Raw genomic sequence first — 26,493 nt, forward strand, 5'->3', positions numbered from 1 at the left:
GAAAAATATGCAATTAAACACCTCTATTATTATTATTTTTATCTTTTTTCAAAACTTATTGCTACTGTTTCTTCTAAATGTAATGCAAGTACATACAAAGTAGGGTTATTTCTAGCCAAAAGAGTTTACTGACAACGTCAGATGTTAAAATTGCAAACTGGAAAATTACATTTGTTGATTTTTAAATGAAATTGTGGTAAACATGTTTTTAGAGATAATTTTTTTTAGAAAACTATAGAGAAGCATTTCAACAAAAAAAAAAAAAACTCCACTAAATAAGAAGCAAACTTTCGAGTACACGCCGGTATTTTACAATAGGATGGCAATGTTGCTCTATTAAGTATTAACTGAACTGGAGAAGTGACACCATTACATGATCAAGTGGAGTATAATCAAATTCAATCATATGTAGTTGGTTCTGATAAAAACAAGTCATGAAAAAATTCAATTATATTACTCTTATAAATACAAAATCTCCCAAATATTCAAAAATTCAGTTAAATTACACAAAAATAACATGTTCGCAGATGTTGCGGATCTCATCTTTATGCTCATTTAATTCGTTGCAACTAAGTATTTTAAGTTGTTTGAGGTTGGACAGGTACTGAAGCCCGAGAGGCACCCTTAGTTTGTGACAAAAGTGTAGGTTCACTTCATTAAGTATGGGCATGGCACCCGCTTTTATCTCCCATTCTTCTAGATTGGTTAGGCTCCGAAACCACAACTGATGTAGCTGTTGGAAGCCTCCATCAGAACAGCTCATCTTTCGATTCTCTTCTTTATCCAACACGAGCGACCTGAGGCTGCGTAGCTTCTCTAGCACTGGCAGCGGATCTTCCTTGAACTGGAGACCATAGAGTTGAAGCACTGTGACGTGGATGGGAAACATGCCAACCTCAAGTGACAACTTGTTGTTGGGGGAAGAGGACTCCTCTTGTAGACACAGAGATTGTAAATGCTGATAAAATGGAAACCTTTGCATCTCCACAATTGTTTGCGGCACTTCACTGCCACGTAAATAAAGATCGGTTAGATGATTCAATGTATCAAGCAACTTGGCCATTATATCCCATGAAAAGGAGTTCTCCACTTTGATAGCTAAATAACGCAAATTTGGTAGTTTAGGTAACTGTGCATTCCATGACTCTCTGCTCTTCACAAAACAGAGTGTTTGCAAATTTTTTAGGTCGGCAGATGATGAGGGTCCTGCAGTATACTCCTCGAAATTTAGCATCACATGCCTAAGTGTTTTCACATTCCATATATCATCATGCAAGTCGCCATGATCTTCTAGTCGATAGAAATCAAGGGTCTCCACAAATTTCAGGCCTCTTATGAACGACTCAAAAGATATTCTGTTACTACTCAATTTGCCAATAAATTCGCAATACCTGTTGAGAAACAAGATAATTAGAGCACCCGTTAGGCCTCAGACCCGTTAGGGGCATTTTCATCATTGACCATTTATTATATAAAACAGAGTTACTAGTTAAGAACAATTATAGCATACCAACTTGAGATACACAAGACAACCAATTAAAGAAAATAAACCAAGTGCCTTAAAGGCCACCAAGAGCTACACAAGACAGCCACCCATACCAGAAAAATAACAAGTGTGTATATTCTTATCAATTTAAGTACCAGAAATACTAGCAAAAACATCAAAACCAGAAAAAGGGCAGTGTCGTACAAACAAAATACCTGAAAGCCAATACCAAATAACAGATACGAGAAAGACAGTAGCAGTAAAATACCAGAAACCCAGAAAAATACTATCAAACCTAAATAACAGCAATTATGGTACACCAACCTGAGATACTCCACCAAGCAAGAAAATTGATAAAATCCATAACCTAGTGATTAGCGATGAGTTTTCTACAAATTGCAAAAAGGAGGTCAACACCCGATCTGGTGTTGGTTCTTGTATCCTTATCTCTGACCAAAAAGAAGAACGACGGAGATGGAAGGAGATACAAAGAGAAAAAAAAAGGCAGCGACCTCAAAGAAAGGAAACATGGGGAGTGAATCAGCGAAAGAACTCTCAGGAAGAGAAAGAAGAAAAATGGTTTAATAAAAGTGACACATCCTCTCCATTTGGTCATAAAATAGAGGCCTCCATTTAACTGAGATTTTTGAGAAAAAAAGGTGAAACGGATCAGAGCAATCCAATCCAAGAAAACCAAGATCAAGTGATCTAGCAACTAATTACGCGGTTGTCTTAACAAGATTTCCCAAAATGTTATGGTATTTCTTTAAATTCAATAAATCTTTCTTCAGAAAATCAAAAAAATTTAGATAATGGTGCAACTGACCACATGTTTTGCAACAAAGATTTATTGACCAATTTAGATCTATCCATAAATGACTAATATGTTATTGTTGCAAATGGTATGAAAATCAAAATTGATGGCATGTGATTATGTAATATTTAATAAAAGATATACAAAAATATAAAAGATATTTTGTATATAAGCAGTTTTTCTACAAATTTATTCAATTAAAAAACTAATACAAGAATTAAATTGCAATACAATTTTGAAGAATTGCAATACAATTTTTTCTTCAAATATGTAATATTTAAGAATCGGGAAATCGAAAAATAATTGGTGAAGGTTTTTTGACACTCTTTTAAATTATTCAATCTACATGTCAAAAAACAAGATAATTTTGACACTCTTTGGCATAAAAGACTATGGCATCCTTCCGATAAAATTCTTAAATATATTCGTGATTTTCCAAAATTGGATTGTAGTAATTGTGTAATGTGTAAATTACGAAAAACATACTGGATTACCATTTCATCTATCAAATAGTAAAAGTGAGAAACCTTTTGAGTGGGGACTCACTTCAATTGAATCATTTAATTGATACAAATATTTTGTAATTTTTATAGACGAATTTTCTAAAGTAACTTTTTACATTTACTAAAAAATAAAAGTGAAGTATTTTCTCACTTTCAAGAGTTTTATAATTTTATAGAAAATCAATGTGATATAAAAATTAAAATATTTAGATCCGATAATATAACGGAATTTATAAATAATTTTTTTTTTAAATTCTTCAAACAAAAAGGGATTTTATATCAAACAACATGTGTCTATATACACGAATAAAATGGTGTTTCCGAACTGAAAAATAGACATTTGCTTGAAATGACTCGAGTTCTTTTATTTCAAAATAATGTACCAAATATTTTTTGGTCGGATGCCATACTCACGGCCACATATTTAATAAATAGATTGCCTAGTGCCAATTTAAATTATATAAGTCCATTGTAGATCATTTTCTGAATTGAAGAAAAAAAATCATGGATTAGCATGCAAATTGAAGAAAGTCATTTATGGAATGAAGCAATCTCCAATAGCATGAGATGGCAAACTAAGTTCTCATTTAATTTCTTGTAATTTTAAAATTAGTAGTGCCGATTATTATTTATTTGTAAAATTTGAAGGAATTAATATTACCATTATATTAGTATATGTTGATGACATTATGACCAAGAAGAAATTAATTAATTAAAATTTCAATTGAAATAAAATTTGACGTTATGGATCTTGGTTATTTATATTTTTTTAGGAATATAAATCGCACATTCTAAGAAAGGCCTATTTATTCTCAAAGAAAATATACTTTAGATTTATTAAAGGATACTGGTCTCAACACAAATAGATGGTAAGCATAAATTAAATAGCGAAGAAGGGTCATTAGAAGATATAAATTAAATTTAGAGACTTGTAGGAAAATTGATATACCTAACAGTAACCCGCCCGGATGTTTCGTTCTTGGTAAGTTAAATTAGCCAATTCATACAAAGCTCCAAAAACACCACACTTGGAATTAACAAATAAATTTTAAAGTATTCAAAAAGAACATCTGGTAAAAGGAATTTGCATGAAAGATAATAATTCTAAAAATGTGTGTGGCTATTTCGATGCAGATTGAACTGGGAGATTTGATAGAAAATTGACAACTGATTTTTGCCCATTTGTAAGCAGAAATCTTCTCACATGAAAAAGCAAAAAAATAAAATATCGTGGTACGATCAAGCGCCAAGGCAGAATATTGTGCCATGGTATCAACTATGAGTGAATTGACATAGATCAAGCAATTCCTCGTAGATATGGGAATTAAAATTCCAATGAAAATATTTTGCGACAACCAAGCGACACGACACATAGCATCCAATTCGGTATTTCACGAGAGAACAAAACACATTGACGTGGATTGTCACTTTATTAGAGAAAAAAATCAAGGAAAGGAAAATTGAAACTCCTTTTGTAAGAAGTGAAGACCAATTGGCGGATATCTTTACGATGGGATTAGATCCAAGACAATTTGAAGAAAACGTAACACGTTAAGAGTTCATCGACATTTACATCCCTAACTTGAGGGAGGTGTTGAGAAATAAGATAATTAGAGCACCAGTTAGGACTTGGACCCATTAGGGGTATTTTCATCATGGACCATTTATTAGAAAAAAAAGAGTTATTAATTAATAAAAAGGGCAACTCTATCTTTTTATTTGACCGTAGGTAACCGTTAGGGACTAGATAGAAATTGGCTATATAAAGCCTCGCTATAAAAACTTTGATACCAAGATTGCAATAAAAAAAAAACAATTCATCATACTCTCTATTTATCACTTTATTGTTTTATTCCGCAAATATAAACAATACCTTAATTGATTGAGTCCATGAAAACACTCGAAATCTACACTCGGTGCCCTGTAATGAAGCACCTTAAGCAGCCTTTGCCGAGAGCAATTTGGCATTGTATCCTCAAAGCACACCAAAGAATGGAGATTTGGATTTGCATGTTCCATCAATTCACTACAACCCGAGTAATGAACCGCCACACGACGTGCCTTGGCGCTGCTCTTCCAATTGTCAGGGTTGGAGCAAATTGTGAGAAAGTTATCCTCCTTAGCCTTTAGGATTGCTAGTTCACGAAGGAGATCATGTATACGGCAATGTGTGATGGAATCATCAACGTCAGATCTCTGTAATACTTGAACCAAGCTTCTGTTGAAATTAAATTAGAAGATTAATTAAATGGGATCCTCTGGATTATATGAAAACTGTTGGCATGAATACGACTAACAAGTGTATTTAAACTAAATATAATACTAAACCTATAAGAAAAATGTTAGTCATGAATATGAATTGACTTTTAAACAGCCAATTTAAAAAGTAGGATATCTTATCTAAAAAATAAAATCAAATGATAAGTTTAATGAATATGTAATAGGATGTTAAACTATTAAAGCATACCTTTGCACTAATTCTTCTAGGAAGCTCTCAGCAGTATCCTCGAATGTTCTAGATTCTTCAGCAGGTATGAACCCCTCAGCAACCCACATCATCAATAAATTTGGAGCATATAATACATAGTCTTCAAGAAAAACCGCAAAGTACATGAAACAAGATTTGAGAACAAATGGCAAGTCATCGTAGCTGGTGGCCATGATCTCAGTACAATCTCTTCCATCAGTACCCCAGTTCATAGTTTCCAACATTTTACTCCAAGCAACATAATTTGCAGGTTTTTTTGATAATAAACCTCCTAAAACCAACAATGCGAGGGGTAATCCACCACATTTTTTAGCAAATTGTTTTCCAACCTCATACAGTTCATCAGGAAACCTTTTACTCAAATCTCGATTAGGCAGAGCCTTTTTCAGCAAAAGCTCTAAGCTCGGTTTCTCAGTTAGATATGGAAGTTTATATGATTCAGCATCATCGATAATGTTTTGGATTCTAGTAGTTACCATTACTCTACTTCCAATCCCGGCATCAGGCAGCACTTCACCAATTTTAATCCATAGATCATTTCTCCACATATCATCTAGGACTAGAAGGTACTTCTTTGGCTGTGGCTTTGTACTAGCTTGAGGGTCATGAGAGTTTGGACGTAAATGGTCTTCTAAAGTGTACTTCTCACCATTAAGGGTTCTGTAAAGCTTTGTAAGTAAATACTCTTCTCCACCTTCTACGTCGTTTGGAGGGAGAGGCTCGACTTGCTCTATTATCTTTCTCAAAATATCCATCAGTTTGAACTCTTGAGAGATTGTTACCCATATGCAAACGTCAAACTGTCTCTTGACATCATTGCTGTAACAAAAAAAAAACAGATTGTTTGAATCATATCGCATTCCTCTGCTCCTATCATTGAGCCTGGTTCTCACACTTTATATTTTTTAAAAGAGAATTTAGTTTTATCATCTAGTCGGCAAACGAGAATTTAATTAATTAGTTTGGCATATATGATACATAATGTTTTTGATGTGAAAATCTGTCAATTTCATACTCTTATAGGGTATCTAGGTAATTTTACCTTCAAATTAAAAACCATCTTTTCAGGGAATGTTTCAATTGAATTTCTTTAAATTAAAGTTAACTTGTCTTTTGTGTAACAACAATATATTCATTGCACAATTTTATCACCCTATTTCAGCAGGAAACTTTTTTAATTTTTGGACAAAATTTGTGCAGAACGAATAAAAGAACTTAATATTCAGCTATTTTTGACACAGTTGCTTGACATAATCATATTTACCTATTATAAACTTTTCGAGCAAGAGTTGTTTTTCCGAGCCCACCAGGTCCCACGATTGAGATGACAGCACGCCTTTTAATGCTTGTGTCAAGCAACAGATTTACAATGTTGTCCCTATCATGATCGAAGCCGACAACATTAGGATCATCAATCTTAGGTAGCACAGGGGGCCTGATCGGTAGCCTCGGCTGCGCTCCACTGCCTTCTCCCAAAGAGTTGATTCCATATCTCTCTCTACTGTCATTGATCTCCCTAATCCGTGCCAGGATCTCATTCATCTCATCAGCAAGGTTGTGCAAATCCGGGAGCTTTTTGCATTTCCTCCACATCCTTTTAGCAGCCCCAACAATTCGAGAACATCCTCTTGCAAGAGAGTTCTCAGGAACCTTCAAGAAAATGGCATTGTCTATTACATCTTCTATGTCGTAAGCAATATCTCTGACCTCCTTAACCCAATGCTTCTCTCCCTCATTTATAATCTTCTTCATGTCAGCATCTTTTAGGAAAGATTGAATCCAACTGAGCTCACGACTCAGTCTCTCCACTTGCTTGCCGACACCATGTAATAGTAAAACTTCCTTAATAACAGCATCCGACAGCTTACCCAAAACCAAACTAACTATTCCCTCGGCCATCTTTCAAGTTACCTAGAAACTGGGTGAACAATTGTACCAGTAAAAATTCGGGTAAAAACAGTGTATTAATAAACTAGGGAAAAACAGTAATTGCGGCGTACCTTTCAGGTTGAATCAATTCAGCTCAACGATTCTCCTATTTTCACAATCAACACATTGATGCATTCACCGAATTTGCTCCTAAGTTTGTCACTTTTTTACCAATAAGACCACAATTAAATATGCAATTAGGTATGGCAATTAAATATGATGACATGCAGACTTAATGAAATTAAATGACAGAGAAATTTTATGAATAATAATGGGACTCATACCTCTGCGTGTTTGTGTCTTCATATGCTTTGGAGTTTGAACATCTATGTCTTATTATTTCTTGCTTAAAATTATTTGATGCTGTACAAGCTCCGCATTTGAATAAGATAGCTAGATACCAAACCTAGTTTCATCAGCAAGTCAGGGATATATGAGATTATAAGTTTAGCATATATGCTAAAAGCTAACATTGTCTAAAGTAGAGTTTATGGAGGCATAATTAAAGTTGAGAATATATCTCTTTTCTTTTAAAAATATAAAGCATAAAAAAAGGTACCAAAAATAATGCAGGGGTGGGCCCAGCTAATTTTTCACGAGATCATATATCAGGTTCATAATACAAAACATCAAACAGAGCAATACAATATTATCCCAGCTTGGTAAATATTGACAAATGATGAAAACAATAGAACAACAAAACATCAGTTATGATACATACACAATAGCCACACGCCACACAGAACTATACAACAAAAAATAGAAAATATGATTAGTCCGTATTTGTGTTGGTTAAAAAAATTTACATATTTATTACAATAAATTAATTATTCATTTAATACACGTTTATAAATTTGCAAATCACCAAGCAAGCTAGATACCAAAACATTATAAGCAAGTTTGGAATATATAAATGAAAAGATAAGTTTGCATATATCTAACATTTCTAATTTCAAATAAAAAACTCATGTTGTTGAAAATGTTAATTCTTTGTTAATTTAAAGACAGATTTTTAACATAAATACATAATTGAAAAAAAAAAAAAAGATTCTCTTCTTAAAAAATTTCAATATTGCAAAAATTTCAATACCTCTGCGTGTTAATTTGTGTCTTCATATGCTTTGGAGTTTCAACATCTATGTATTATTATTTCTTGCTTAAAATTCTTTAATTGATACTGTACAAGCTCCGCATTTGAATAAGATAGCTAGATACCAAACTTGGTTTCATCAGCAAGTCAGGGATAGATGAGATTATAAGTTTAGCATATATGCTGAAAGATAATATTGTCTAAAGTTGAGTTTATGGAGGCATAATTAAAGTTGAGAATATATCTCTTTTCTTTTAAAAATATAAAGCATAAAAAAAGTACCAAAAATAATGCAGAGGTGGCCCAGCTAATTTTTCACAATATATCATATATGATCACAAGATCATATATGATCAGGTTCATAATACAAAACATCAAACTGAGCTCAATACAAAACATTATAAGCAAGTTTGGAATACCAAACATTATAAGCAAGTTTGGAATATATAGATGAAAAGATAAGTTTGCATATATCTAACATTTCTAATTTCAAATAAAAAATTCACGTTGTTGAAAATGTTATTTCTTTGTTAATTTAAAGACGGATTTTTAACATAAATACATAATTGAAAAAAAAGAAGATTGTCTTCTTAAAAAATTAAAAAATATTGCAAAAATTTCAATATAATGTGCCTTGAAGATCAAATTTTATATATTTTTTTTAAAATTGTTTATTATTTTTTCAGAATTTTTAAAAATCAGTGTTTTTCATTAAATAAACAAATATTACATTATTGTGGTTGAAACTTGAAGTGTTTAAGTAGTACTATCCAATAATGCAGAATAAAAAAAATGTTATCTCCACATTCTTCTCTTTCATCTTTTTGCCTTTTTCTTTTTAATTTTTAAAAAAAAAATGAAAAAGGAAAAGGTAAAAAGATGAAAGGGAATTATACAATGCACATATCAGAGACAAAACAATGCTACATAGAATATGTTTACATATAAACACAATACCCACTCGCCACACGGAATTATACAACTGAAAATTATGTAGGTGAAGAAGAAAAGTAGCAAATTAATGTTCTCATTTTTCTTCAATTTTTTTTCTGGAAAGCACAAGAAACAGTGATACTGCAAAAAGTTTTCTCACAATTTCTTTGAATTTTATTTCAGCACTCAGCAAAGGAGATCTTACCAAACTGACATAGAGACCACTAAAAATTATATCATCAAATTTAAGAAAATTTTCATTTCAGCTAGCATTCTTTTTCTTACATTTTTTCTCCAAAAACATTATACTACATTGCCTAATCATAGAAAAACAGATTAAAACGAACATATAAACAAAAATGCATTATTTTCTTATCTTTTTTATTCCGGGTCTTCCCTAGACTTAATGAAATCATAATGTGCTTTACAATTAGAACACAAACAATTTAGAAACCGTAAATTCAAAATAAAATAGCAAACAAATTTAAATCTTACAGTTCTGAAGTGACGACATCATTAGGTGATAGAGGTGAAATAAGTAGTGGGTGCAAATATGGTTTTGAATTTTGATTATCTGTATCCGAATAGTAATAATATACCATATAGTTTAATGTATATTATGAAAATATATATGTATATATATCTATGGATATCCGATATCCGATCCGTATCCGTACATATCTGTCTAGTATCCGAAAAATAAAAACAGACACGGATATGGTTTTATCACTATCCAATCCGTATCCGATCCGTTTGCACCCCCTATGAAAAAAATTCAATTACTCTTATAAATACAAAATCTCCCAACTATTCAAAAATTCAGTTAAATTACACAAAAAATATCTAAAATAAAAAAAAATTATCCTTGATAAAAGTACCCGTTCATATTTTTAACCTCCCGTCTATTGAGTAACATTCAACAAAAAAAAAAAAATTTAAATCGAACCACACATTTAAATATTACAAAACAATCCTCCTCGATATATGACTCGAACTCTTTCCTCTTAGCACCCACTTGATCCATATATGTCGTTATCGAAATTTGTAATTTCTATTAATTGTTTTGCTTAATTGAGAAGCATATCCAATTTGATCTAGAATAGTAATACTATAATTTTCTTACACAATCTAATTTGTTTTTGATGCAGAAATATATCGGGATAACACCATCTCTGCCGCAAGGCATCCATTCGATCGGGAAGTACTGGAAGCTTGATGTACACTACAATTTTTCTTTTAATTTAGTTATAAAAAAAGTATTAAGGAAGATTTAGACTAACTGAATTAAATTTGAAATTCTGATAATGAAAAATGGACCAAACTTCCATATAGCGGCACTTAATTTATCTTTTTGTTTAATTGTTGAACTGATAACATGATTATGCGGAAGCTATAATTTAAAATTTAGCCTTCTTTTTTCTTTAACAGAATTATAATTTAAATTTTTATACTTATTAAAATCAAAATAATTTCGGCAGTTAGAAGTTAAATACATATCACCATGAAACAGAGTCTTTTTGTCTTTTATCTTCCAAATACATATCTAGAGGGGAACTAAGTAAAATATGTGCACCACAGTACGAAAAGAAAATAATTTCAACAGTTGCAAGTAAAACGAGACTCCAAAATAAAAACGAGACACTAAAAGGAAAAGAATAGATAGTCTTCTGTCTTGCTTTTTGAAAGCATGTTAAAAAACGAGACTCCAGAATAAAACCAAACAACAAATAGAAATAAATTAAAAGCAAAATTAAGAAAATAATAACAGTACGGAAAGGATCGAAACACTAACACAAATAAATTAAAGTAAAGCACTCTAGAAAGGGAACGATATGTGTGGGGAACATGTTTGCATATGTCATTGCAGATCTCATCTTCATGCCTTTTTAATTCGCTGTCATAGATGTCATATACCTCAAGTTCTTTTAGGTTGGACAAGTACTGAAGTAGTACATCCACAAAATTATCATTATCAGTAACCCTGTAAGTCCTTTTGTTTGCAGCATTTAACATCTTTAATTGTGATAATTCTGACTCAATAGTTCTTCCTTTTATTACTATCTACACAAATCAAATAATCCAAAAATACATTATAGTTGTCAAAATAAATTAAAATTATATATATTCATGATCTTTCTACAATTATTTCTTATTAGTATCTGGATTCTTTACCATCTTAAAATTTAAATAAAATAGAACTTTTGAATGCTAGAAACTACAAAAATAAAAATAGAAAAGAGCAAGATAACTATGGCGCTTCAACCGTGATCATGATCAGTAGCTCATGACAGAAGGGCGAAGGCTTGAGAAGCGGTTGTGCACGTAACCGCCTCGAGTAAGAAAATAGATAGTTTCCATGCGATAGCTGAAATGATCTGAGAAGAAAGATATATAGAAAAGAAGAAGAAAAAAACAAATAATATCAGCAAGTACATGCAAGTAACACAACGGTAAGCAAGAAACAAGCAGTGCCGTGCGAATAGATGGATACCTCGATTGGAGCTTGCGTTCAAATCGCAGCTAAAGAGAGAAACAGAAAGAAGAGAAGAGAAGAAGAAATATGAGAGTTGATGGGTTTTTCCAAGTTACAACGACCGGCTTTATTATATTATAGAGTCAATGACTCAATGTTCATGGATATATATATATATTACCTTGGTGGTTTAGAATATTTGTTTCTATAACTAGCGTGTGGCGGGTTAGAATATTTGTTTCTTCAACTCATCGCTTTTAAAAAAAAATACAGAGGAACTCGAGCATACCTTGCGGAAGAGATGAATTAAGTTATGAAACTCTGTACTTTAAAATGTTCATAATATATTGTATAATATTAGTAAATTAGTTTGAGTGCAATTTATTTAGTTATTTTAACAAATTATTTTTTATAAACAAATTTATATTTTATTAATACAACACACGATCTTTATAATATTTAAATTTTTTTCATCCGACTCAGCCGATTCACAAAATTCGTCATATTTCGATTTCAACTAACTGATTTTGTTTCAGATTTTTAAAACCATGCTGGATGACAAAAAGGAAACATTTCAAAATAAAATAGATCCAAAATATATTATTAAAATGAGTGAGACTACGATATGATACTATGCACATCACACTTTAGTCTATACTACGGATGCATATTTTTATTTCAAAAGTCTAGACAATCGATTCAAACTATTCAACATGATTTTAATTTGAAAATATGTTTGGAGACCAAATTTTACATTTTTTTTAGAAATTTATTACTATTTTTTAAATAGATAGAAAATTACTATTTTTAGATGATTCAGAATCTTTAAATCAAGTGATTTCGTACCTATTTAAAAAATATATAAAAAATATAAAATTTGATAACCAAGACTATTTTCAGATCATGATAAAAGATTTATTTTCATATGAAAATCATGATAAAAGATTTAAAGTGACTATTTGGGCTTCGAGAATAAAAATATATATTTTATAGTACGGATCTAAAATTCTAAATGCGCTATGTATAGTACCTAGCCTAACTTTATTTAAACATCCATCTTGCCTTGTAAGATTGATTTGATAAGGGTGATCAAATATCATACAATAATTTTATGTGCCTAACTATGAATTTGTTTTTTTGTTAAAATTCATTTCTAGACATGCTGGCATGAGGTGTTGTTGATGTTATATGGTATGTCAATCTCTCTCTGAGGAGCAGAGATATTTTATTTTAGGCACAACCAATTATTTTCCTTTTCATTCATTTTTTTTTTTTTTTGCCAAATTGATCGTTATATATATGTTCAAATAATTAAACAGCAACATTTTAATTTCGGCTGAGGTAGTAATTTTTTTTCAACTAAATTGTCTTTTCTTCTAAATGGAAACAATAGAGCTGGATTCCAAATATTTTAAATTAAGAACAAATTTCTAGTGTATCCATGAACACTTTTAAAATAGTCAATTTTCTCGTCAAAAATCTCAAAATCCGATATCTTCATAGAAATTAATATTTTTTTTATCATCATTTATTCATTAGATTTTCAGACAAATATACTTATTCCTATTAAGTTTTAAATAATGATGCCACTTTCTTGCGTCCCATTAATTTAAGCTTTTTACTGGTATGAGTTCCCAAAATATTTTACACAGGTTTATATCAAAATCATTTACACTGATATGTTGTGTATTTTTCTTTATTATGTTTTGTTTTGTTTTGAAATTTTGGAATTCTGAATTTTTTTTTTTTAAAATGCTACATTTAGTTTGCTATAATTTTATTTTCATTAAAATTAGACAGAAAAACTAAAAATTAGTTAGTTTTAACTAAAAGTTAGAACAAATAAATTCACAACATAACTAATAAATTCTACTACATCACAATATAAATATAAGATCTACTACAACATCTCAACCTTCCAACTACACTTCCAGACTCACTTAACAATCCGCATAATGAAAAAAACAAAAGCAAATGATTCAGCTTTGAATCATGGTCCCCGACCCCTCATTTGTCAGTATCTCGAGCAAGAGAGAATACGGGACCCGACCGTCGATGATACTTGCTGTGCGCACACCTTGTGTCAGTGACTTAACACAACACTTAACCTTAGGTATCATCCCTCCGACCACCTTTCCATCCTCCAACATCTTTCTAATCCCATTAATATCAATCTCCTTGACTAGACTACTGGAATCGTTTCGATCCTCCATTATTCCTGCCACATCAGTCATTAGGATCAACTTCTCGGCACCCAGAGCAGCAGCTATCTCTCCGGCTACTGTGTCCGCATTGATATTGTACGCCTAATGGCATGATTCAATGATTAGAGAAGTACCCAGATGTAGTTAATGCATTAATGTGAGGAGTACCCTCTCTGCTTGCTCAATTCAACAAATTAAAGAAAGAATGAAAAATATAAAATAAAATAAAAGAAGACCAATTTGATTTATACTTGAGTTTCTGATAAGACAAGAAAATAAAAGTTTGGAAAAGAGTTATGCATTCATAAGTTTTGCAAATCTACCTGACCAGACTCATCAGCAGCAACAGGGGCAATCACTGGAATGTGGCCATCAGATAGGATTGTGTGCAAGATTGCTGGATTGACATTTGAAACTTCGCCGACAAAACCAAGAGCAGCCGCATTGGGAACGGGACAAGCTGTAAGAAGGTGAGCATCATTTCCAGATAGGCCAACAGCTGAAGCATTCTTTTCTAGGTTGATGAGAGATACAAGGGACGTGTTCACCTGTAAAGTTAGCAAAGATTTGGTTTTAGTTGCTCTGGTGCTTGTGCAATGACTAGTAGATGACTAGATAGTTGCTCTGGTGCCTGTTGAAACATTTTATTGAAAAACTCAGAATGTCATCGGCATTTATATTTTTACAAATTGGAGGACTAAATTGAAATGTTCAATTCATTAACCATTCCATTTTGTCATTTCTTTTTCTGGATGCGTATGAGTGTACGTATCTAGAAGCAATTTAGCATTTAATAATAATTAAAAATAGTAATTATAAAATCAATGAAATGGCGCTTGATTTGGAAACTAATTAATTTTGATAACCTTTTTTATTTACTAATTCTCTTTATCACTCTCTCTCCTCTGGCTTTGGTATAGGAAACAATGAAAAAGCTAACTAAAAATATATTTTTCTTCATTCTTTCCTTTTTTTTGTTATTTCATCTCAATTCAATTCAATTAATTAACCTAGTACTGGTGGATATTATTGAGTTATCGTTAGTCGCTTTTACAATTGTGTTAAGTTGTAACATCAATGGATTATCTTGGTGGCAATTCAAAATTTTGAATAATAGATACGGAATATGCATCAGATTATTGAGATAAATTTTCAAAAAAATTTGATAGTTAAATAAATTAATAAATAAAATAACTTTAGAATTATTGGCAAATAAATATTCAGATATCGTATATCCGTATCTAATTTTTGCATATAAATCAATTACGGATTGGATATTTTATTATTTTATTAAACAACAAGGGTCAAGATTTGGATATATGGTTTTAAATTTTAATTATGTGTTTTTCAATAGTAAATATATAATATATAGTTTAATATATATTATTCACCATTATAACTAGATAAAAATTATAAACTTTGGTATTTTTAATGATATTATATACTTTGTAATAATATTTGATCCAATCTATATCTATATCCATATTCGGAAAAAAAAAATACGGATATGGTTTAATTACCACCCCTCCACATCCGATCCATTTTAACCCCTACTTATTACTTTATATTTTATCATCGAATAATATAATTAATTATCATAGTCAACAAAACTGAAGGCCTAACTGAATGCTCTTTAATTGTCTTTGTAATTGTAAATCATTTATTAACGCCTTGATTATTCCCTTAATGATCCGAAAAAAAAATGAACAGAGAGATTATAAACATTTCATGTAGAATATGATTGCGGTTCTATTAGTTTGAAAACCTCAAAATTTCCGATTCGATAAGTTTGATTGTAATGTTTACTTGATTGATTTATTATGATGAATTTATTTAACTATCTAAATTTTCTGAAAATTTAACTCAACAAAAACTTCTTCTCTAACAAACATGGTTTGATAAAAAAAATGAAGAAAACTCATTCACTGGAATATGTAAGCTTTCTATTGAAAGTAATTGTACTCCACAGATGGAGGAAAAAAAATATACTAATTTTAACATATTCGTGGTATTTAAACAAGGCAAAAAGAGATTTATAAATTGTACAATATAAAGTTCAACATTAATTTGTAAATTTGTACTATAGTTGTAGGTTCGGAAAAGTTATGGCTAGAATACCGCATAGTTACAGCTCTTGCTTGCTTAGAAATTGTTGGGAGCCATTTAAGCAAATTATCCAAAAATTCACCAAAAATTAAAAAATAACAATCGAAGCCTAAAAAAAGAAAAAGAAATCACCTTTCCAACAAGCACCATCTCTACAACCTCCATTGTCACCTCATCTGTAACCCTCAATCCATTAATGAACTGAGGCTCCACTCCAAGTCTTGCCAACCATGAATCAATTTCAGGTCCCCCACCATGGACAAGCACCATTCTCAGGCCAAGACGAGATAGCGAAACCAGATCCTTCATCACAGACTTACAGAGCTCGGGAGATTTCATGGCCGCCCCGCCATACTTCACCACTACCGTCTTCCCATGAAACCTCTCTATGTAAGGGAGAGCCTCTAAAAGAACATCCACTCGGTTTAGTGCTGCTGCCTGTGCGGATGGCCGCGAGGCTGTGAGAGCTGAAGCGGTGGAGGTTGTTGGGAGGCGTAATGATACAGAGCAAGGTTTTTGGTTTGAAGAAGTAGGGTTTCTGTGGGGTTTACAACGGGTGATGGATGAGAGTCGTGGTACAGTCAGAAATTCCATTGATCTTGCTTTGACTGAATTGTCGTATGATTTTGGTATCCTTAAATAGAGGATACATAGAGATGAAGATGCAGATCCTTAAATGGAGAATTCCCCACAATAACAAACAAACAGTTCATTTTCATATATGGTATGGTGCAATTTAAGAAAAGAAAAGTTGCAATTGGCTAGAGACCTCCATTAATGCTTTTTATGTTTCCCTCCAATATCTTTCCCTTTTTTCTCTCCAAAGTTGTTTCCCGCCAATTTCATTCCAAAATAAAACAGAAATATATATATTTTTTTCTTCTTTTTTTTTTGTCTAACAGAGTTAAAAATTTATGGAAGTGTATTGTAAGTAAACAGAAATTGCATATATCACAAAAAACTCAATATAATACACAATTGCACACAAAGTTTAATTGAATTTCTCAAATTCAACATGGTCCATAAATGAATTCCTTAAATGTTCCATCCTTCATCTTTCAATTTTCCTTAGTTATTTTCGTTGTGCAATCTTTTATTATGTCTCTGGCAAAAGAAAAGGGAAACAAACTTGAAAAATCATTTTGCTAGAAAAACTAAGAAAAACTATAATAAAAAAAAACTAAGACTTAATAAAAAGATAATGCAAGGTTTCTTCTATCTTTGGCCAGAGACATTTTACGTGAATTCGTTTGGCCTTTTGACTCGGACAAGGTTTCACATTATTAGATATTACAATCTGTTGTCAAATTCAACATATATTAGCCCTGCTCACAACAAAATTGCAGGTAGCAGCAACAGTACGACAACCAAAGGTCTCATATAACAAAAGATTTCACCAAAGCATAGCATTTAGTCTATTTTAAATCCCAAGAGCCCACTCAAAACCTCAATTGACTTGGCCAGATTCTCTGCCTCTCCAACATATGAGTGCGGTGTTAGATTTAAAAGATTGGATTTTGGTTCTTCTGGCAAATCCAGACTTTGAACAAAGGATTTTATGCTTTCTTCATTAACAGCTCTTCCTCTTGTCAGCTCCTTGAGCTTCTCATAGGCTTCAGGTACAGCATATCTTCTCATGACCTAAGGATATTAAAAAAAAAAACTCAATTAGTTATCATGATATGTCAGCCAGATACATTTACTGCAATTAGTTTTCACAATAAAATGAGAAGCTCCCATAAATTAACCCTTATATCTAAACTAGAAACACAAAGGAGTTGGACCAGTTATGATGTCAATTACTAATCTAATAATGATTGTGTAAGCATGTGCATGTCTATGTGTGCACGTATTCATGCACGCTAAAGTGTCAGTGTGGGGTGTGTGTGTGTGTGTGTGTGTGTGTGCGCGTGCGCGAGCGAGAGAGAGAGAGATACAGTTTGGATTGGCTCTGCAAGAACCTCCCAAGTCTGTTCCAAGTCTTCAACTAGGCGCAACTCATTCACCTGACATTTAAAATGCATCGTGTTTAGCATTAATTGTTTTTCTTTGTAAATCAGAATTTTTCCAATTAGCATAAATGGTTCTCTCCAATTATTGGTTAAATTAACTTTTACCTGAAGCTTCTTAATTCCTTCGAGGGCATTTTTGTAAGCCAACAGAGAATGTCCAAGTCCAACCCCCAAATTTCTTAAAACTGTCGAATCTGTCAAATCCCTCTGCATTATGATCACTTAAATTAAATTAGCTTCTTTTGGGTGATTAATGGTAAGACTTTCTCATCCAACAACAAAAAAGGTGCTATATATATGTTCCCAGGGTATTTGATTTATGCCTAATAACTTGTCATATTTGCAAAAAGACTCCCAACAGATAAAACCAAGGTTAAGCTAGGCAAAATTTACTAAACTGCTTTGTTTTCTCAATTACTCATTCTTATTGATTCCTCGCTTGTCATACTAATATTATAACGCATGGTTTAATTGTGAAAGGAGTAAAAAATAAAAATATAATAGTTCTGATACATCAGAAATCAGTGGAAGTTAAATTTTATTGCAAGGATCAAGTAAAATGAGAAATACCTGCATACGAGAAATGGGAAGCTTGATGCTAAGAGCAGATAAAACAGCATTTGCTAAAAATAGATTACCCTCACTATTTTCAAAATCAATGGGATTTACTTTGTGAGGCATTGTGGAGGACCCAATTTCTCCTGCCTTCGTCGTCTATAAAGAATTTGGATAAACTCAAAAATAACAATAATATATTGCCAGAAAGAAAATAAAAGTCTATAATAGAAGATTTATATATTATTCCATACGTGTTTTTTTAACAGTTTGGAATTTAGATACAAAACGATTTCTTAAGACAAGAAAATAAAAAATAAAATTACAATGCTTGAGTACCTGCTTGAAATAACCAAGAGAAATATAACTCCAGACATCCTTGTCAAAATCAGCCAGGATATTATTGAACTCTACCATGTTATAGAAAAGTTTGGCCATGTAATCATGCGGCTCAATCTACAAAATACACCCAAATAATTCACAATACAAGAAAACATGTATCATCATTGATCATCAACACAAGATAATAAAAAAGATGAAGAAAATACTAAGTGTAAAAGAAAGGGATAATGTTATTAGCATACATAAGACAAGATAAAGATGAGTAAAAAGGTAAGTTTTCCTGAGTGACATAGGGGTTGAATTGGAGGCCCAAAGAAGTAACAAATTCTTGAGCAATGTGAGGCCAATCTATCTCAGGATATGCAATTTTATGAGCATTGTAATTTCCTACAGCACCCGCAAACTTTCCAAATATATGAACTTCACTCAAACACTGAGCCTGGTAACTCAGTCTAAATGCAAAGTTTGCCATCTCTTTTCCCAGTGTAGTAGGCGATGCTGGCTATATAGTTGAAGAATAAAAGTTAAAAAAAAAACAGACAAAGAAGTAAACATCAAAGATAACGTTGACGTTCATAAGGTAAATGGGATATTTAAATTATAATTAACTACCTTTTGTCTTTTTCTTTGTGTTTATCAGTCTTAATTACAGTATAGTCACACAATTAAAAAGTTAATAGCAATTGAGATTTACAATGTAAATTCAGGATTTACTTGGGTCTTAATGGACAATAATATATCAAGTACAGTCAATTTCAACAAAGCTACCACTTGGGGACCCAGTACTGGTACATTGATATTTTATTAGAGGTGCCAGAATTCAGAGAAAACAGATGGTACCTGGCCATGAGTGCGTGAGAGCATCGGTACATGTGCATTATCTTTTGCCATGGTGCACAAGGCTTTGCATAGGTCGGTCATGAATGGAAACATTACACTATTCATGGCTTCTTTAAGCATTAGGCCATAAGCTAAGTTATTTATATCCTCTGAAGTACACGCAAAATGGAAAAATTCAAGGACCTATCAAAAAATTGAAATACATACATTAACTTATAGAGAATTTGAATATGATTAGAAGTACAATAATTTACTATTTTCCAAAAACACACTTTAATGTACAGCAAGATCTCAACAATATGGTATTGCATGCAGTTTGAGTACTGGTTCAAGTAATGAGGTACTTATATTTTATTCAGAACTGGCTTAGTGATTTGCTCTACATTTACCGCTAAAATCAAAGCTTATTTGGATTAAACAATTACAAACTACCCTTAAAGTGTGTAATTGTTTAATCCAAATAAGCCTTGTGCATTTGGTTAAGAGTAGTTTGTAAGAGTAAGAATCAAGGCTTGTTTGGATTTTACCAAGTAAGAACCAAATGCACCAAGGCAGTTTGGATTAAACAAATGCCTTACAAATGCACCGGGTACAACTGCCTTGTTTAAAACAAAATGCCTTGATTTTAAACAAGGTAGTTGCAAGAGTATTTTGATTTTACCAAGGCATTTGTCAGGCTAAATTGAGGGTGGCTTAAAACAGACGAGTCGAGTTGGATTCTTGTTAGCTAAAACCAGTTTTGGTCATTTTTTTTTAATTCAGATCAATTTTTTGGGTTGGCTATTTTGGCTTCGAATTACTTCAGATTTTGTAGATAGGTCAAATTAACAGTGAACTTGATAATTAAGATCAAAACCAGTTTGGAGTAGGTTCAGATCTCTGGAGTTTAAGGGAAAGGTCGGGTAGTGTACCACCTACCAGGTCAGTTCAAGTCATCGTACGAAAATAATTTCATTGGGAACAACAGTTATTTGGAGTTAGATTAGAGTATGTTAGGTTTAGGATGGGTCTGTTTCAGGTTTCTCAAATAGAAAGAACTAACCTTTGAAATCTCAGAGTGGCTCATGCATTTCTGCTTGAGAAAATATTCAACAGCCTTTACATCATGGTTTGTGACTTTCTCTATCTTCTTGACTTCCAGCGCATCACTTGCACTAAATTCCCGGATTATGTTTTCAAGGTAAGCGCGGGTCTCCTGACTGAAGCTTGGGACCTCTTTTACTTCTGGGATTTCTGACAGCTTCAATAACCATTTAACCTGCAATATGATACAATACAATATTGCTGTCATCCTTTTTGTTCATATACTAACATGAAATAGACATTAAAAAAATGTAATGTGCTCAGTTGCATAAATTTTTTTTTCTCAGTTTTCTTTCAGTGCTGCAACAAAAAATATGTTTGTGAAAATTCCATAGGAATACCGATAAAACTAGTAGATGTGTAATTGCTATTTTCATTTCCTTAAACTTATGTTATAACTGTCAATTAAGTGGATCTGAAAATATATGATGTCTAGTTACCAACCAAAACGTACAATGCCTGATTGGTATGTATGCTTACTTGGACAAAAGCTATCTAATAAAGCTCCAGAAAAGCTATCAACTTAGTACCTAGCAGCACTCAATTGGTACAGTCTGGTAAAACCACTATAACAGTGCGTACCAATAGATCATTAGTATCAAAATCTAATTATACCTCAACAAGAACACGGTAGAAGATTAAACCATACTCGCTGAACAAAGGCTGTAGTTCTTTGACCTTTTGCGCGTACCTTCCATCCAATGGTGACAATGCCATCAAGTTAAAAAATGCCTTCATGTAAACATTAAAAAATAAAAAAATAAACTAGCAAGATTATTCATAGTTTACTAATTAACAGAGCCCGGCATGTGCTCCTGAAACCTTACTTTGGATATGTGAAGAAAAAACAAATGAAGGAACTAAGTTGTGCAGCTTTGAAATTTTGAATTGGTGGTCTCCATTTAAGGTTGATACATACATGGCCTTAGGTGTAATAAACTATAAAAAAACGAAAAAAACAAAACAACCCTCCATATATTGCATAGCACACTACCTGTTTGTAAAAATGCCCAACAGAAAGTGGAAAAAGAGAACGAACAAAAGCTAAAGATTCGGTAAAGTAAGCCAGGATACCTCATCAATTGGTTTCATTTGAGGACCAGAATTGCTTGTAAAACTACTTCCAGAAACTGTAGGTGCAGCTGTAGAAGCCGAGCTCAGAGCAGCACAATAATGGCGTCTCGAGTATGAGTAGCTCGCGATAGAAGGGTGCAGACCTGAGAAGCGGTGCGCGTAAGTACCTCTAAGGGGAACAAAAGTGGTAGCCTCCATTGCTGGAAAATTATTGTAGAGGATTCTAAGTGTGTTTGATAAATTTGAAGGACAAAATATCTAGAGTGCGCATAAGTGAGTGGAAGGAGGGATGCGGCGAGTCCGTATCCTCTGAGATATCTCAACTTTTGAATGACCGACGTGTCCGGTGCCTATTCGGGGGTGATGTAGGGGTCAGTATTATGTGTGCTTTGAGATTCGTGCAGAGCGTATTTAAATAGTTGGAATTTTCAAGGTCACGCAAAGTTAGAGATATCTCAGAGGATGCGAATTTGGGATGCGGCGGGGGGCGGGATCGAGGAATTCAGATCCTCCCCGGTAACGTAATAGGGAATCTTTTAGAATTATTAGATCTGGACCGTTCTTTTTAAATTAGCACGAATCACAAAGCCCAATAATACTGTCCTGTGCTAGCCAGTATTGGAGAGGATACTTGTCCGGAATCGAGAAGGGAGAGAAGAGGAGCGGCAGCTCCTTTCTTAGGATCGGACGGTTAAGAATGCTCAGCGAAAGAGCAACTTCTGTTGGGCCGTCGATTTAGAGGAGCAAGTTTTTTTTTTTTTCTATGATCTCTTTATTCTGTTTTCTTATTATTTACAAATTCTAGAAAGTTTATAAAAAAAAATAATTAATAAATATCTGGTCTTGCAAAATCTAATAACGAAAATTTATATAAATTTATTATAAGTTGTGAAAAACCATGTAGTAATCATTGCGATTTAATAACGAAAATTCAAATAATAGATAACAATAAAAGAAATAACAACAAATGAAAAAAAAAGATCAAATATAACATGAAAAAGATTCTTGAAGTATCATTGCGATTTAATATCTAATTTTCTCCACAAGTAAACGATTTAGAGAAGAAATGATATGTAAAGAAACAAAATTGGAAAAGATATGATTAAATAATTGAAATAAGGATTTTCACTACATATATATTATTGATGGAAATTTCTCTACACGAAAGTTCTAAACAAGATTTGTTATTCATTTATTTACAAAGATGTAGTAGCCCTAAATAAAATCCGGAAATGATTTGATTGTTTCCATTTTCATTGTCGAAACTTTAGAGAAAGAGGAGAAATAAAATGGAGAAAATGAAGAAATAAGGAAATAATTTAATTGCAGAAATCATAGATAGCTATAAAGAGAAATAAGGAAACATATCGCTAAGAATTTATTCAATTTTATTGTAACAAATCATATAGTAATCTGTGTAGCAAGTATGTTTTCAACTAAATTTAGATTTCTACATATAAAATAGATGTATTTAATCAAAAGAAACAAATTATGTAATTGGAGGGCTGATATTTAATTTGAAAATTTATCTTTCAATATCAAACGTTGGTGGATCAGGACAACTACATGTATAATATAAGAATGGAGATATGTATTTTGTACATAATGACAAATCTTAATTAGAACAATATTATATTAAACTGTAAAAACTTGTGCTTCTAATTACTATATTTACGATCTAGCTTTTATTAAAATATATTACGAAGTTTAATTAGATCTTTTATCGAGAGTTTAGGCAGTATTTTATTTATATTTGTCATTGAAAATCATAATTAATTCAAGTAGGTTCTTTTTATTATGCTTCCGTATTAAACTATTAATTGCTTTATATGTGAAATCTTGTGTCTTGGTATAATTTCAACAAGCCTATTATTTTGTAACTAAATCTCCATCGTGAATAAATTTAAGAGATGCTATATTGCTATGTTCTAAAATTTCAATACAATCTGTATTTGTATTAGTATTTGTATAAAGGCTTAGTCCTCAATAGTGATTATTAACTATTAAACAGTAAGCATAGTTTTATATATATTATGACAATAGAAATATTAAAATTATTGAGTCTTCAACTTTTGGCCTCTTGAGTTCTAATTTTGAGTTGTCTTTATATAGTAGGGATAGATTGGAATGCCACTATTACATGTAATCAACTTGATGAAATTTTTAATTTTAAGTAAATTAATTATTTATAATCATAATTTGCAAAATTTTGAACTCTTTGTTATTTCAAAATTTATTTCTTTTTTACATGGATATGGACGAAGGCATGTTATTATTTATTACACAATTTAATATATATGTACTTGAAATTTTAATATGAAAAAATATTATGCATTCTTTCAATCAAAATAAGTATCCACAGAAGTTATGCATGTGTAAAGAGAGAGAATGAGAAGAGTTTAGCATGATCTATCATGCAATTGTTACTCAAATACTTATTTAAAGTATCATATGGATTTCAAATTAGCTATATATAGGCATATTATTTTAAAAAAAATTATCAAATAAGTCTACTATCAAATTAGTTATTTTTAGTTTCTAATTAAAATGTTAGATTAAAAAAACATATATTTACTAACTATATTAGTAATTTTAATATTTTTTAATTTTGCAATAAGTGTATAATGAGAAATCAGAAAAAATCAATAAATATGTTAATTAGTTTTTCAATTATAAGATTTCTAACTATAAGTGACAAAAAAAATGGGAGAGGTGAAAGAGTACTCAACCCGAGTTATCCAAATTTAATATGTCTACTGAGTTTTATCCAAATGGAGAGAAGTATTTGTGAACATGATGTAAAACAGTGTATGTATTGAGTTTTAATTGTTGTGTTTATTGAAACTTTATAGGTTCTTGAAAATAATCAATTTATGTGTCATTTGGAGACCATTTTGATTGTATATGCAAAAATAATGTATAAAATAGTGTGATGTATCCAATACTAGCTAAACTGTGTGCGACTCATTTCAAAATACAGATATTTTGAGAATGATATGGCAAAGGTATTATTTGTCATTTTGTAATTTTACTCGTGTCTTCAATATATAAGTTAATATTCTATTTTAATGCTTATTTACCATAGCAATCATTCCGGATATGTTAAACTTCACTAAAAGAAGAGACATCCTTTGGTGATTTTTTTAAATTACTCATAATGGGTTACCATACTAGGAAAATCCTCTTTTGTTGATTTTTTTTTTCAAAATAGCGCTAGTATATCTTCAAAATACCAGTTTTATATTTTTTAAATACTTTCTTCAAAATAGCGGATTGAGTAATTCTCTTACAAGCAGTGTAGTATAAAAAGAACATTTTAATATATTTGATAGCTCACTGAGATTTGGGGGTGTAATTCAAAACAATGTAAATATTTTATTTCTTTTTTTATTTTTTGATTTTTTTTTTAACTTCTGAGCTTTTGTAAATATTTTTTTTATATCAATGAATTGTCAGGAACACTGATTCTTGATCTTCAAAAAAAATATATATATATTTGATAGCTAGGTGGTCTTGATTACATGTTTGGAAATATAAATTTTATTGTCATTTGAACATATATTTGATATGATTGCTTTATTTTTGGATAATATGTATTTTACCACTAAGATTTCTTATCTTCCTTTATTTACTTTACGGTTATGATTACTTGTGAAAAGAATCACATGTTAACTTTATCCACAGAATGAAATAAATTAGTAGCAAATAAATTTTCACTCATGTTATCTAAATTTGTACGTAATGACAAAACTTAATTAGAACAATATTGTATTAAACTGTAAAAAAATGTGCTTCTAATTACTATATTTACGATCTAGCTTTCATTAAATCTATATTATGAAGTTTAATTAGATCTTTTATCTAGTGTTTAGGCAGTATTTTATTTATATTTATCATTAAAATTCATAATTAATTCAAGTAGATTTTTTTTTTCATGCTTGCATGATAAACTATTGCTTTATATTAATGAAATCTCGTGTCTTGGTATAATTTCAACAAGCCTATTCTCTTGTAACTAAATCTCCATCGTGAATAAATTCAAGAGATGCTATGTTCTAAAATTTCAATACAATCTGTATTAGTATTTGTACGGAGATTTTTAAAAATACCATATTACCAAAAATGATAAACCAAAGATCATAATAGTGTGAAATATCGAAAAATAACATGGCCGCATCCCCAAAATGCGGCCACCTTTTTTTTAACAGGTTAAACTGCTGCACGAGAAGGCCAAAAACCAAAAAAAAAAGGTGGCCGCATCCCCTAGATGCGGCCACTATAAAAGTGGCTGCATTTTGGGGATGCGGCCATGCTATTTTTCGATATTTCACAGCATTATGGTCTTTTGGTTTATCATTTTTAAAAATATGGTATTTTTAAAAATTTCGGGTATTTGTACAAAGGCTTAATTAGTCCTCAATAGTGATTATGTACTATTAAACAGTAAGCATAGTTTTATATATTATGGCAATAGAAATATTAAAAAAATTGACTCTTCAACTGTTGGCCTCTTCAGTTCTAATTTTGAGTTGTCTTTATATAGTGGGGATAGATTGGAATG

At 31.5% G+C, this 26,493-nt stretch overlaps 2 protein-coding genes and 1 pseudogene across 5 annotated transcripts; all 3 read right to left on the reverse strand.

Annotated features, from left to right (window-relative positions):
• Positions 1–435: 435 nt before the first annotated feature.
• Positions 436–7,712, reverse strand: LOC144544498 (disease resistance protein RPP13-like). 3 transcript variants are annotated; one of them, XM_078293018.1, is made up of 6 exons: positions 7,505–7,712; positions 7,292–7,382; positions 6,556–7,202; positions 5,271–6,110; positions 4,677–5,021; positions 436–1,391 (listed from the first exon to the last, which is right to left on the reverse strand). In XM_078293018.1, the coding sequence occupies exons 3-6, from the start codon at positions 7,188–7,190 to the stop codon at positions 503–505; spliced, it is 2,709 nt and encodes a 902-aa protein (XP_078149144.1). In that variant the 5' UTR covers positions 7,191–7,202; positions 7,292–7,382; positions 7,505–7,712; the 3' UTR covers positions 436–502. The 3 variants fall into 3 exon arrangements, with proteins under 3 accessions (XP_078149144.1, XP_078149142.1, XP_078149143.1); XM_078293016.1 differs by having other exon boundaries at positions 6,556–7,209; XM_078293017.1 differs by lacking the exon at positions 7,505–7,712 and having other exon boundaries at positions 6,556–7,209; positions 7,292–7,476.
• A 5,948-nt stretch (positions 7,713–13,660) lies between these two features.
• Positions 13,661–16,620, reverse strand: LOC144544095 (uncharacterized; annotated as a pseudogene). The gene is made up of 3 exons (XR_013508148.1): positions 16,159–16,620; positions 14,244–14,468; positions 13,661–14,022 (listed from the first exon to the last, which is right to left on the reverse strand). The product of XR_013508148.1 is annotated as an uncharacterized LOC144544095 (transcript).
• Positions 16,621–17,016: 396 nt separating this feature from the next.
• Positions 17,017–22,240, reverse strand: LOC144544573 (uncharacterized). Its single transcript, XM_078293104.1, has 10 exons — positions 21,933–22,240; positions 21,474–21,590; positions 20,818–21,033; positions 19,776–19,958; positions 19,216–19,437; positions 18,933–19,049; positions 18,609–18,752; positions 18,144–18,245; positions 17,964–18,032; positions 17,017–17,667 (listed from the first exon to the last, which is right to left on the reverse strand). Exons 1-10 carry the CDS (start codon positions 22,128–22,130, stop codon positions 17,437–17,439), a joined length of 1,599 nt encoding a protein of 532 aa, XP_078149230.1. The 5' UTR covers positions 22,131–22,240; the 3' UTR covers positions 17,017–17,436.
• Positions 22,241–26,493: the final 4,253 nt, after the last annotated feature.

This window comes from Carex rostrata, chromosome 26, assembly GCF_964058835.1.
Source record: "Carex rostrata chromosome 26, lpCarRost1.2, whole genome shotgun sequence".
Lineage (NCBI taxonomy): Eukaryota > Viridiplantae > Streptophyta > Magnoliopsida > Poales > Cyperaceae > Carex > Carex rostrata.